The sequence below is a fragment of the Fonticula alba genome (genome assembly GCF_000388065.1).
Source record: "Fonticula alba strain ATCC 38817 unplaced genomic scaffold supercont2.3, whole genome shotgun sequence".
Lineage (NCBI taxonomy): Eukaryota > Rotosphaerida > Fonticulaceae > Fonticula > Fonticula alba.
The window spans coordinates 1,510,846-1,522,149 of record NW_009242973.1 but is presented as its reverse complement, the minus strand read 5'-3'; the positions used below and the strand labels follow the sequence as shown (position 1 = coordinate 1,522,149).

General features: G+C 70.3%; 4 protein-coding genes across 4 annotated transcripts in view; 2 read left to right on the top strand and 2 right to left on the bottom strand.

Moving 5' to 3' along the window:
• H696_02126 (hypothetical protein) overlaps nt 1–987 on the top strand; it is a gene marked incomplete at its 5' end in the record, with an annotated part of 3,282 nt that extends 2,295 nt beyond the window's left edge. The window contains 2 exons of the mRNA XM_009496022.1: nt 175–634; nt 788–987. Of these exons, the coding sequence (XP_009494297.1) occupies nt 175–634; nt 788–857 (530 nt within the window). The 3' untranslated portion in view covers nt 858–987. The remainder of the gene's footprint in view (nt 1–174; nt 635–787) is intronic.
• A 173-nt stretch (nt 988–1,160) lies between these two features.
• H696_02125 (hypothetical protein) lies at nt 1,161–6,376 on the bottom strand. Its single transcript, XM_009496021.1, has 3 exons — nt 6,094–6,376; nt 1,918–5,944; nt 1,161–1,570 (listed from the first exon to the last, which is right to left on the bottom strand). The coding sequence occupies exons 1-3, from the start codon at nt 6,224–6,226 to the stop codon at nt 1,228–1,230; spliced, it is 4,503 nt and encodes a 1,500-aa protein (XP_009494296.1). The 5' UTR covers nt 6,227–6,376; the 3' UTR covers nt 1,161–1,227.
• Nucleotides 6,377–7,291: 915 nt separating this feature from the next.
• H696_02124 (hypothetical protein) lies at nt 7,292–10,597 on the top strand (the record flags this gene model as incomplete). Its single annotated transcript, XM_009496020.1, has 4 exons — nt 7,292–8,321; nt 8,477–9,405; nt 9,539–10,051; nt 10,268–10,597. The coding sequence occupies 4 exons, from the start codon at nt 7,292–7,294 to the stop codon at nt 10,484–10,486; spliced, it is 2,691 nt and encodes an 896-aa protein (XP_009494295.1). The 3' UTR covers nt 10,487–10,597.
• A 138-nt stretch (nt 10,598–10,735) lies between these two features.
• Nucleotides 10,736–11,226, bottom strand: H696_02123 (hypothetical protein; the record flags this gene model as incomplete). Its single annotated transcript, XM_009496019.1, has 2 exons — nt 10,736–10,983; nt 11,130–11,226. 2 exons carry the CDS (start codon nt 11,224–11,226, stop codon nt 10,736–10,738), a joined length of 345 nt encoding a protein of 114 aa, XP_009494294.1.
• Between the last annotated feature and the right edge of the window lie 78 nt (nt 11,227–11,304).

Genomic DNA, 11,304 nt, shown 5'->3' with positions numbered 1-11,304 from the left:
CCGCCCGCCCCTTGCCCCCGCGCCGTTGTCCCTCTCGCCACGGCTCGTGCTTTCCCTGCTCTATGTCGAACGCTCGCTGACGCCCTGTGATCTTCCTCTCGGTGTATGGCGGCGCTACCTTTGCCGCGGTGGCGTTGCCGTGGCCGGGCGCCTTGGGTTTTCCCCGAACCACAGCCTTTGTGACATCGACCGCGCCGCGGCCCGTCCTCCGGTCTCACCTGAAGGCCAGCACGTTCGTGTCGCTGCTTTACATGGGCACCGCGGCGGCCGGGCTGGTCCTGGTGCCGGGCGCGCGCGCGCCCTGGCTGCGGGCCTGGCTGGCCCGCGTGCCGCCGGATGCCGTGTATGTGGTTCTACTGGTCGCCGCCAATGGGGTGGCCATGGCCCTGCGCGTGGCGGCCGGCTGGTGGTGCATTGCCCGATGCCGGCCGCCGGGGGCCGGGCACGGGCCCACCTGGCGCGCCTGTGTCCCCCGGTGGAGCACCCTCGTCGGGCTGGCTGCGGCCGGGTGGCTGCTGGCGCGCGCCGAGCAGGCAGCCTATGGACCTTACCTGGCTGGGGCTTTCACCGTGCGGCCGGCTCTTCTGCACCTGGGCGCGGCTGGGGCCATTGGCTTGAGCCTGCTGGCCGTCATGTACGAATGTTCCTTTTTCTTTTCCTCTTCTTTGCCCTCCTCTTTGCCCGTGTGTTCTTGCATCTGCCCTTGCTGCTGGCATGGCAGGTCGACCGCTCTCCCTTCTTCTTGCTTCCCCAAATTGACCCCAGCTCGGGCCGTCCTCCACCCCAGTGCCGGCGGCGAGCCGGAGTTCCGCCAGTTTTTGTCCCGTCTGGCACGGCGCCGGCCGACCGCGGGCTAGCCGCCTCTCCGGATGACGGAGCCCAAAGCCGTGTGTGCATCGAGTCTGCGATTGGCTGCTTCTGCCCCTCTCTGTATGTGTGTAGAATGAAGCAAGACACATTGACTGGCGGTCTGTGTCGCGGGAGAGATGCATGGCCCACGCATGAGGACAGGGAGAAGGGAGGGGCGGACGCCATTTCTATTGAGACTGGGCAGGCTGGTGCGTGCGGGTACGTGCGCGCACACATGCACCCGGGTGTATGGGACGCGCGCGTATGTGTGCCTGTATGCATGCACGCGCGCGCACAAGAGAGAGAGAGAGAGAGAGAAAGAAAGAAAGAAAGAGGGGGGGGGAGAGAGAGAAGGGGAGAGGGAGACAATGCCAGGCCTCAGCGCTGCAGACGCAGGAGGAAGTTGGCGGTCTGGAAGTCCAGCGTGCCGTCGGCCGCCGCGCGGGCGCCCTGCACCGCGCGCAGGAGGTCCACCGAGTCGGCCAAATGGTAGGTCTCCAGGACGTCGGGCCCCGGGGCCGGGCTCGATGTCGGGTTGACCATGCCCAGCCCGCCCGAAGGGCTGGGGCCGGGGGCGACACCCTCCGGCAGGAGTTTGCGCGATGCCTCGGCCGCACGTGCGATGATCCCCTCCGGGACGCCGGCCATGCGGGCCACATTCAGGCCGAAGGAGGCCTCAGTCGGTCCGGCGGCCAGAGTGTGCAGGAATACGAGGTTACCACTGCAGGGGAGGCGGCAATGGGGGGGGGAGAGGGAGCGAGGGAAAGAGAGAGTAAGAGAAAAGAGGACAGAGCAGGAGAAAAGAGGACAGGGCAGGAGAAAAGAGGACAGGGCAGGAGAAAAGAAGGCAGAGCAGGAGAAAAGAAGGCAGAGCAGGAGAAAAGAGGACAGAGCAAGAGGAAGGAGGACAGAGCAAGAGGAAGGAGGACAGAACAGGAGAAAAGAAGGCAGAGCAAGAGGAAGGAGGACAGAACAGGAGAAAAGAAGGCAGAGCAAGAGGAAGGAAGACAGAACAGGAGAAAAGAAGGCAGAGCAAGAGGAAAGAGGACAGCAGGCAATGCCACATACTTGTGCAGGGCGTAGGACATGTGGCAGGCGCGGATGCCGCGGACCGGGGCCCGGGCGGCCTGCTCGGCACCAGGCCCCTGGACGAAGGCCGCCGACAGCTGGTGGTAGTGCGTGGCAAAGAGAACCAGCGAGCCGGCCGGGCGAACGAGCAACTCCCGCAGCACGGCATACGCCACGGCATAGCCATCATGCGTGCTGGTCCCCCGGCCGAGCTCGTCCAGGATGACCAGCGACGGCCCGGCCGACGGGTGGCGCAGGCTCGTGGGGAAGAGGAGGTTGGCCCGGAGGGCGGCCGAGCCGGGCGACGACCCGGACACGGCCCCGGGGCCCGGCTGCCGCTGGCGATTCAGCACCCGCGCGGTTTCCGACATCTCCACCATGAAGGTCGACCGGCCGGCCACAATGTCATCATTGGCACCGATGCGCGTGAAGATGCGCACCAGCGGCCGGCTCAAAAGCATGTGCTCGGCCGGCACCCGGGCACCCACCTGGGCCAGGATGACAGCCAGGGACACCTGCCGCAGGAGGGTGGACTTACCACCCATGTTGGGGCCGGTCAGCAGGAGGATGTGCGCATCGTCATCGGCGGCCCCGGGCTGGTCGGCATTGCCACCGGCCGGGGGAGACACCCCTTCGGCGGCCAGGGCCGCGGCCAGGCCGGCCGGCCGCCGGCCCAAAGCCAGGGAATTCGGCACAAAGCGCTCGGCCCGCATGAGCGGATGCCGGAGCCGGTCCACACGCACATAGGCCTCGGCCAGGGGCCGCCGGCGCTCGGCCGGCGTCAGGGGCACGAAGCGCGGCCGGACGCAGGGACCCATCGGGCCGGATGGGCTGCTGGCCCGGGCCAACGCCAGCAGGCAGTCCAGCTCGGCGCAGGCCTCGGCCGCCGGGAGCCACGCCCGCCGGGCCTGGCGCCGGGTCACAAAGGCCGCATGCCGGGCCCCGAAGAGCCGGAGGACCTCGGCACGGCGGTCCTCCAGCTCGGCGATGCGCTGGCTGACATCCCGCACGGCCGGGGTCAGGAAGCGCCGCAGGGTGCTGGTCTTGGACACCAGGATGAAATCCGAGTTGGTGTGGGCCCCGCCGGTCGGGGCCCGGTCCAGGAGGCCGGGGTTGCGCAGCCGCGCGCTGTTCGAAATCTCCAACAGGAACCGATCGCTGCCGATGGACCGGAAGGAGACATCGGCATCGCGCGCGGCGCCCAGCTGCCGGACCACATCCCGGCGCAGGGCCTCCACCTCGGCCTCCAGCCGGCCGATGCTCTGGGCCAGCTGGTCGTATGGCGGCAGGGACCCGGCGCAGGGGGCCAGGCCGCCGGCCGCCGCGGCAGCCGTGCCGGTGGCAGCGGCCGCCGCCAGGGCCGCCGGCCGGTCCACCTGCCGCCAGACATTGGCCACGGTGGCCCGGAGCCGCGCCCCGTGGAAGACCCGCGCCAGGGCCTCCAAGCGCGGGACCAGCCCGGGCGGCGCGCGGACATCCGCCAGGCCGGGATCCTCGGCCACGGCGGCCGGATCGGCCGCCGCCCGGGCCAGACGCTCCACCACCCGGCCCAGGGTCTCGCCCACCTGAGCCATGGCCTCCACACCGGCCACCAGGTCCACAAACATCTTGGGCCCGATGGACCCGCCGGAGGCGCCGCCGGCCGTTTGCAAGCGCGACACCAGGCGCTCGATGTCCGGCACGGCGGCCAATGCGGCGGCCAGGTCCTCGGCCCCGGAAGCCCCGGGCCCGGTGAGCAGCTGCCCGACGGCATCCTGCCGGAGTTCAATCTGCGACCGGACCGCCGGCGGGTATTGCAACCAGTCGCGCAGGAGCCGGGCCCCGCCGGCGGTGCGGGTGGTATCCAGCAGGCTGTGCAGCGAGCTGGCCACCCCGGTCAGCGGGTCGAAGCTGGACCCGAGGGCCCGGCGCCCGGCGCTGGCCGCCGCCTCGCCGGCCTCCGGACTCTCATCCACCACCCCGAGACTGAGCAGGGTCTTGCCATCGAGGACCAGCACCGGGGCGGTGGCCGCCGAGCCGGCCTCCGGCCAGGAGTCCTGGTCGGTGGCCGTGGTCGTGGCCCCGGCCCCGGCCCCGGCCCCGGCCGGCTGCTCCAAGTGCGACAGGTCGTCCGCCAGCTGCAAGATGGAGAAGCGCCCCTGCAGGAGGAGATCCTCATCGAGGCGGATCCGCCGCAAGTACCAAACCAAACCCCCGAGAGCCGAGAGGACCACCGGCTCCGCGCGCAGCAGGGCCGCCACCTCGGCCGGCAGCCGGTCCAGGAAGCGCCCGGACCCGGGGGCCCCCGTGCCGTGGCCCAGGGCGGCCGCCTTGTCGCCGGGCTGCTCGGTCTCCATGGCGGTGAATTGGTCGAAGGCCGCGTCGAGCGAGTCGGCCAGCTGCTGCAGCAGGGGGCTGGCATCCGGCCCGCCGGCCGATGCGCCCCCGGCACCCGGGGCCAGGTACATGTCCAGCTCGGCTTCGGTGGCGGCGGCATCCCAAAATTCGGACCCCGGCTCGAGGGCCGTCAGCACATTGGAGCCATACCGGGCGCCGGTGGAGCCGCCGCCAACGCGGGCGGCCGCCGCTCGGATGGCCCGCAAGGCCGTCCGGTCAAGACGCCCACGCGGGTAGACAATCTCCCGCGGCCGGGTCTGCACCAGCAGGGTCTCCAGCCGGGCGCAATCGGCCGCCCCGATGCACATGCCGCCGGAGGCCACCCCCCCGGCGCCCGGCCCGGCGTGGGGGTCCTCGGCCGCGGTGTCATCCTCCTCGCGGATGAGGCCGACACGGAATTGCCCGGTCGACGCGTCGAGCAGCACCACACCGAAAGCCGTGACCGAGCCGGCGCCACCGGGCCCGGGCACGGTGGCCTGGCAGATGGACGCGCAAAAGCGCGGCGCCGCCCCCTGCAGCAGGAGCTCCGAATGGACCAGGGTCCCGGGGGTGGCGATCTGCGTGAGCCCACGCCCGAGGACGGTGCTCTGCGAGCCGGAAGGCGTGCCGCCCGGGGGCTGGCCGGCCTCGCGCGCGCGCAGGCTCTTGGCCAGCCCGGACTCCATCTCGTCCACGCGCGCCACCCGGTACCCCCGGGCCAGGGCCTTGGCCGTCCACTCCTCCACCTTGCTGGTGGGGAAGCCGGCGCACTTCATCTCCCCGGCCCGGGCCATGCGCGTGTAGGTCAAGTCCAACTCCTGGACACCGATGTCGGCGTCGCCCTCATACAGCTCGTAGAAGAAGCCCTTCTTGTAGAAGAGCAGCGTGTCAAAGTACTGGCACTTGATCTTCCAGTACTGGGCCTCGAAGGGCTTGAAGGTGCGCATCACCTCCGGCGGGATGTACAGCGTCTTCGGGTCGTAGTCCGGGTGGTCGCGCGGGCGCCGGCGCGCGTCCAGCGGGTTCTGCAGGAAGGCATAGCGCAGGCTGTCGCCGCCGCCGCCGCCGCCGCCGCCGCCGCCGCTCGGGGTGTCCGGCTCCATGAACCCCGGGCTGCCCGGGGCGAAGAGCGGCCGTGCCAGTCCCCCGCCCGGGGTCCGCGAGGGGGTCCACACCGGGGCCCGTGAGGGGGTGGTGTCCGGGGCCGCGGAGGGGCTGGCAAACGCGGCCAACGGGCCGCTCGGCCGCTGGGGGGTGGCCGCCAGGCCGGAGTGGATGCCCAGATGGCCGGACTCGGCGGAGGCGCTGTCCCGCCGGGGGGTGGCGGTGGCGGCGGGAGCGGCGCCGGCGGCCCGGCGCCCAGTCAGTCGGGTGGACCGCCGGGCCGGCGGCGAGTCCTCCTCCGACTCGGGCACATAGCAGTCACTGTCGGAGTGCTCGCTGGCGGTGTGCATGTCGTCGTCGAGGATGAGGGCCGTGGCCCGGCGCGCGCGCTTTGGCGTGTGCTGCGGCGCCGCCGGCCGCGACTCGGGCTCACCCATTGCCACCGGCTCGGGCTTGACCACCGAGGTTGGCTCGGGCTTGACCACCGAGGTCGGCTCGATCTTCATCGGGCTGGCGAGCGGCCGCGGCGGGGGCGAGGGCGAGCGACTGCGCTTGGGCCCGGCCTCAACTGCTGGTTGAAGGCCCGGGGAAGAACGTCCAGCGCGTGGGGGTCAGTGCTGTGGCGAGCGCGGTGGCAGAGCCACACGGAGGAGCAGACGCGGGCACGCGGTGAGGGGAGAGGAGAGGAGAGGAACGGAAGGCGAGGGGAAGACACACCGGGCGGCGCGGCCGGCACCGAGGGCCCGGGGCCCATGGCATCGACCGGCTCCTTCTTGGGCTGCCGCGAGAAGAAGGCCAGCAGACTTTTTTGCGCGGCGCGCGGCGTCGAGGGGGTCGAGGGCGCGGCCATCAGGAGCTCTTCCGTGCGCGTGGGCGGGATGCTGCAACAGAGAGGGAGGGGAAGGCGGGTGTGTCTGGGTGAAAGAGCGCCGGACAAAGACACGAGGGGAGGGAATATGTATGTAGGGAGAGGGGGAGGTGGGGGAGGGAAAGAAAGAAGGAGAGAAGATGCTGTGACGGCCAGGGGGGAGCCCATGGCCCGCCGGGCGCCCTCCGAAAAGGGCCTGACCCGTGCCCCGGGGGGGGGGGGGGGGGGGGGGGGGGGGGCATCCCGCGGCGCCCCGGACCGCAGGAACAGCCGCCACACACCCCGGCGAGGGACATTTCAAATAAAAACGTCCCGCACCTGCCAGCGCACCATGGCTTGGGTTTGGTGCACAAGTCGGGGCACGTCCTGCGGCGATCTGGCCGGCGCGGGCGAGCCGTCCTCGCGGACGCCGCCGGGGGCGTGCCCAATGGGGGGGGGGGCGGATCATTGCCCGGGATCGTCCCCCCTCCAAGTGAGATCCACAGCCGGTCGACCCAAGCGTGCGCCACTCGGGCCACCAGGCAGACGCCGCCAGATCGCCCCCTCCCCCCGGCGGGGGTGGGCAGGTGCGGCCAGACGGGCCGGTGCGCGGGGATGGCCCCGGCACCGGGCGCAAACTAGGCGCACTAAATTCAAGCTTGCCCCTGGCACCAGGCGCCCCTGGCACACACGGACAGGATAATCACTACCTCCCCCCCCCCCCCCCCCCTCACACTCGGCGCCTCGACGTTTCCCCATACCGGTCCCCCCCTTCCGCGCATCGCCTTGGCTCCTCTCGCCGCCTCTCCGCCGGGGTCGGTGCGATTGGCACGCACGCGCACGCACACGCACACACAGACACACCCACACACACACCCACACACACACACCTCCCTATCGGAGGCAGAAGAAAGAGAGAGTGAGAGAGTGAGAGAGTGAGAAAGACCCAACCAGACGCACGCCCGCACTCATTCATCCACTCATTCATACACGGGCGCGCGGCCGTTCAGGGACGCTGGGCATCCGCGCTCCACGGTGCGCGAGCGTGTGTGTGTGTGTGTGTGTGGGATGCTTGGCAGGGCGCCGGACCTGACGGCCGGCATCCACATCAAGCAGGAAAATGTCGACGCCCCCCAGTGGCAGGGCGGCATCGCTTCGGCCGCCTCACTGCCGGAGGCCGGGCTCGATGAGGCGATCCTCATCAAGTCCGAGCCGGACGAGGCCGACCCCTCACCCCTGCTTGGGCCCTCGCTGGAGGCCTTCATCACGTATGAGCCCCGGCTGCCGGAGCTACCTGGGGCCTCGCAGGACCCGCTGATTCGGGCGCTGCTGCCCAGCTGGCTGGCCGGCCCGGCTCCCGGCTCGGCGCCCGAGACCTCGCCGCCGCTGCCGCCGCCGCCGCCGCCCCCGCCGCCGCCGCCGCCGCCGAGCACTCCCCCGCGCGTGAGCGGCCCCGGGCCTGTGCCCGGCCCCGGCGAGCCGACCGATGGGACGCCCCTGTGGTCGGCGTCGCGCCGGATCCGGCCAACGGCTGCCAGCTCGGCGGCCCCCTGGCTGGCGTCTGGGGCCGTGAGATGCGCCAAGCGCGAGGCCGGGCACGCGACCAATGCCGGGGCCCGGCTGGGTCGGGCCATCCGCCGGTCGGCCGAGTGGGCCGCCGAGCCGTGGTGCTTGCTGTGCGCGCGGTCTGATGCCGTGCTCGACCGGGCGTGTCGGCACTTTGGGCACTTCTTCCTCCGGATCCTCCAGGCCGGACATGGGCCATCGCCGGCGCTCGGCCAGGCTCTTGCCCTCTACCACCATGGGGCGTGGGCTCCCTGCCTTGGGCATTTGCGCCTGGGGGCCCGGCCGCCAACAGCCAAGACCCTGGTCCGGGGCCATTGGGCTCTGGTCGCCGGGCGTGCCACATGCGCCCGGTGCCGGGTGATTGGAGCCGACTTCCTGGCGGACTTGGCCTACTTGGCCTTCCCCCGCCGGGGCGAGGGGCCCCTCTTTGATGGGCACTTCCACCAGACCTTCTGGTATAGTGTCGCCTGGCCGGAGCCCTTGGCTCGGCCACGGGACCGGCGCTTGCCCTGCTCGTGGGCCGCGGGCCCTGGTGCGTGCAACGGATGCCCCTCCTCCCGTCGGGGGGAGACCCCTCTGGCCACACGAGATCCCGGCATGCGGCCTCCCCGTTGCTGACCGCCCTGCTCCCCCTTCCGGGCCACGGCCCTGTCTTTTGCTTGTCCTCCTCGCTCTTCGATCACTCAGACGGGGATTTCCCCCTGGTGCTGGCATCTGAAGCCCGGCGCTGGCGGCGCCGGCGCCGCCTGCACAAGCGCCATCGGCGCCGATCGCCCGAGGCCACGCCCCGCAATGCCACCGGCATGTGGAGGTCCCCCCTGCCGGGGGGCATGGTGTCGAGCATCTTGGACTTCGGCAGCATGGTCTTCGATGTGATGCTGCCCCCGGGGCAATCTCCCTCGGAGGGCATGCCTCAGCCGACCGGCGACCGTGGCCAGCCGGGAGCCCGGGACCTGCTCGATGAAACGGTGCACCCAGTCGGGCCGTCGGCCGGCCTGCTCGACCGGCTGCAGCATTTCGGCATTGCTGTCGGCAGCCCGGCCAGCTGGCCGGCCGAGGAGGGCTGGTCAGCCACCGACCCGACAAGCCCCTCCCCCCCGGGCATGGGCGAGGCCCATCTGGCGGAACTTTCCTCCTGGGCCGATTCCCCGGCTTGGGACACACACACCTTCGTCCCTCGGGTCGGTGTTGGCTTGCCGATGCCCTCGGACCTGGTGACTGACGCGGGCACCGGTGCCGGCGCCAGCGCCGGCGCCAGCGCCAGCGGCTTGACGACATCCACGCCACGGATGGATTTCGGCCCCTCGGTGGTGTCGGCTCGCATTGCCTCGCCCGACCTGTCGCCGGTGTTGCTGGTAAATGCCCCGGAAGCGCGACTCATGCCGATTGGGGGAGGCTCATCAGTGTTGCTTTCCCCGGAACCGGCGGCTGGGCGTCCGTCCCACCCGCCGGACTCGCCGCAAGATGAGGCCACCCACTTGTCAAATGACTCGGCCAGTCGGAAACGCCAACGCCCGGCACCGTCGGCCGAGGCACCCCGTGGATTTCCCATGCCGGCGGGGCTACTTCAACCGGCGGCCGCCCTGCCAAAGCGCCCGCGCTCGGACCGATCCTATGTGCGTGGGCTAGGCTGTTTTGCTTTTTGCCCCGGGCCTCCGCTCCAGGTGGGGGTGCAGGTGTCTGCGCGTGGGTGGGTGCGGTTGCTTGCATGTGCGTCTGCGAGCCTGACCAATGCCAACTGTCTGGAAGCCGTACCGGCCTGCCACGGCCCCGTCGGTTGAGGGCCGCTTGGTGCCCCGGTGGGCACGCGGCCAGGGCCCCGGGCAGGAGCTCAGGTGCGACTTCTGCGCCGAGGCTTTCACCCTGCGGGCGTTCTTGAATGGCGGCCACTTCGACAGCCAGCTGTTCATCCCTCGTCCAGACTACCATCCGACAAATCACCGGCTGGCATTGGAAACCATGTCGCGGGGGTGTCAGCTGCCCTGGGCGCCGCCCCCGCCGGACGTGGACCCCGGCTCGGGGGATCGGACGCCTGGCGAGCCGTCGCCAGACTGCCCGCCGGATGGCAGCATCCTGCAGGGCCTTGCCCGGGGCCTGCGCCCGGGGGAGTCCATCCCCCGACTGCCGGCCTACGCGCCAGTGTGGTTCAACCTGGCCGACGGCTCCTTCTGGAAGCACGTCGAGCTGGCACACGGGGTGTCACGGCTGACCGGCCGGCCATACCCCCTGCCGGCGTCCATCTCCGACCCCCATGAGCGAAAGGTGCGTGCTTGCGCCTCCCCCCCCCCTTCGCCCTTCTGTGAGACGAGCCTGCCCAGGGGTCTTTGGGTTCTGGCATCTCCTCTCCGTCTCTGGCTCCCGGGCTTCTCGTCCCCGCACATGCTAATCGGCTCCTCTCCCCCTCTCTTTCACTTTCCCCTGTTTGCGGCATGTGTGCTCGGCCCTCCGGGGGGCGGGTCGGTGGGCTGGTGCGTGCAGGATGGCACCGCTCTGTGTGGCCTCTGTCAGCGGCAGGTTCCCCTGGTGGATGAGGCCCCGGGCCGGCGGGCGCCCGTCCGGCAGCTTTTCCTTTCCGATGTGGCGGACTTCCGCGGCAGCTCTCGGCACCTGGCCGAGTACGCGTCGCCCATTTGTGTCCGCTGGAATCGTCACATCGCCGCCTGCCAGAGGAGGCCCCGGCCACGCGGGGCACGCTAGAGCAACCGGCAGTGCCATCGCGTGCCAGGCGGGAATACAAGGTGCCCTGTCCATGCCTCTTAGCAGAGCCAGGGGGGAGAGGGCGAGACGCGCCCAGTGCGTCGAGGTATATGTGTGTGTGTGTGTGTGTGTGTGTGTGTGTGTGCCGATCTGGCCTGTCTATTATGGGGGAGGGGAGAGGGTGGCAGCCATAAAGGGAGGAAGGGAGGAGCGAATGGGGCAAGCAACGAGAGGCCCATCTTGGGGTCGTTACTCGGTGTCATCCACGTTGAGGGGCAGAGAAACATTCCGCTCAGCGAGGTACTTGAGGATGCGCTCCTCCAGCATGAACTCCTCCGAGGGGGAGATCCCGTACTGGTAGGGGGTCGACCGGCGAGATAGGGCATAATAGGCATCCACATCGAAGCGGGTCTTCTCGGCCGACGACAGAAGGAAGGGAAGGGTCCGAGCGATGCGCTGGATCGGCACCGGAGACAGGTCATTCTCGTGGGGGGCGACTGCAAACCCAACAGAGGACACGGGTTAGAGGCAGAGGGAGGGAGCGAGAGGGAGAGAGAGAGGGGGGGGGGGAAGGAGGATGAGGGGAAAGGGGGATATTCCACCAGGGAGCGGGAGGCTGGCGTGGAAGAAGCAACACACGCACCATAGGCGGCGGAGAACAACCGGACAATGTCCGACAGGACGGACGGATTGCTGGCCGTAAGCCAGTAGAAGGAGGCATCGTGGCGGAACCAGCGCATCTGGCCGGAGGCGTACGACCTATTGTTTTGTTTGTTTGTTGTTTGTTGTTTTTTTTTCGGACAGAGCACATAGGGAGG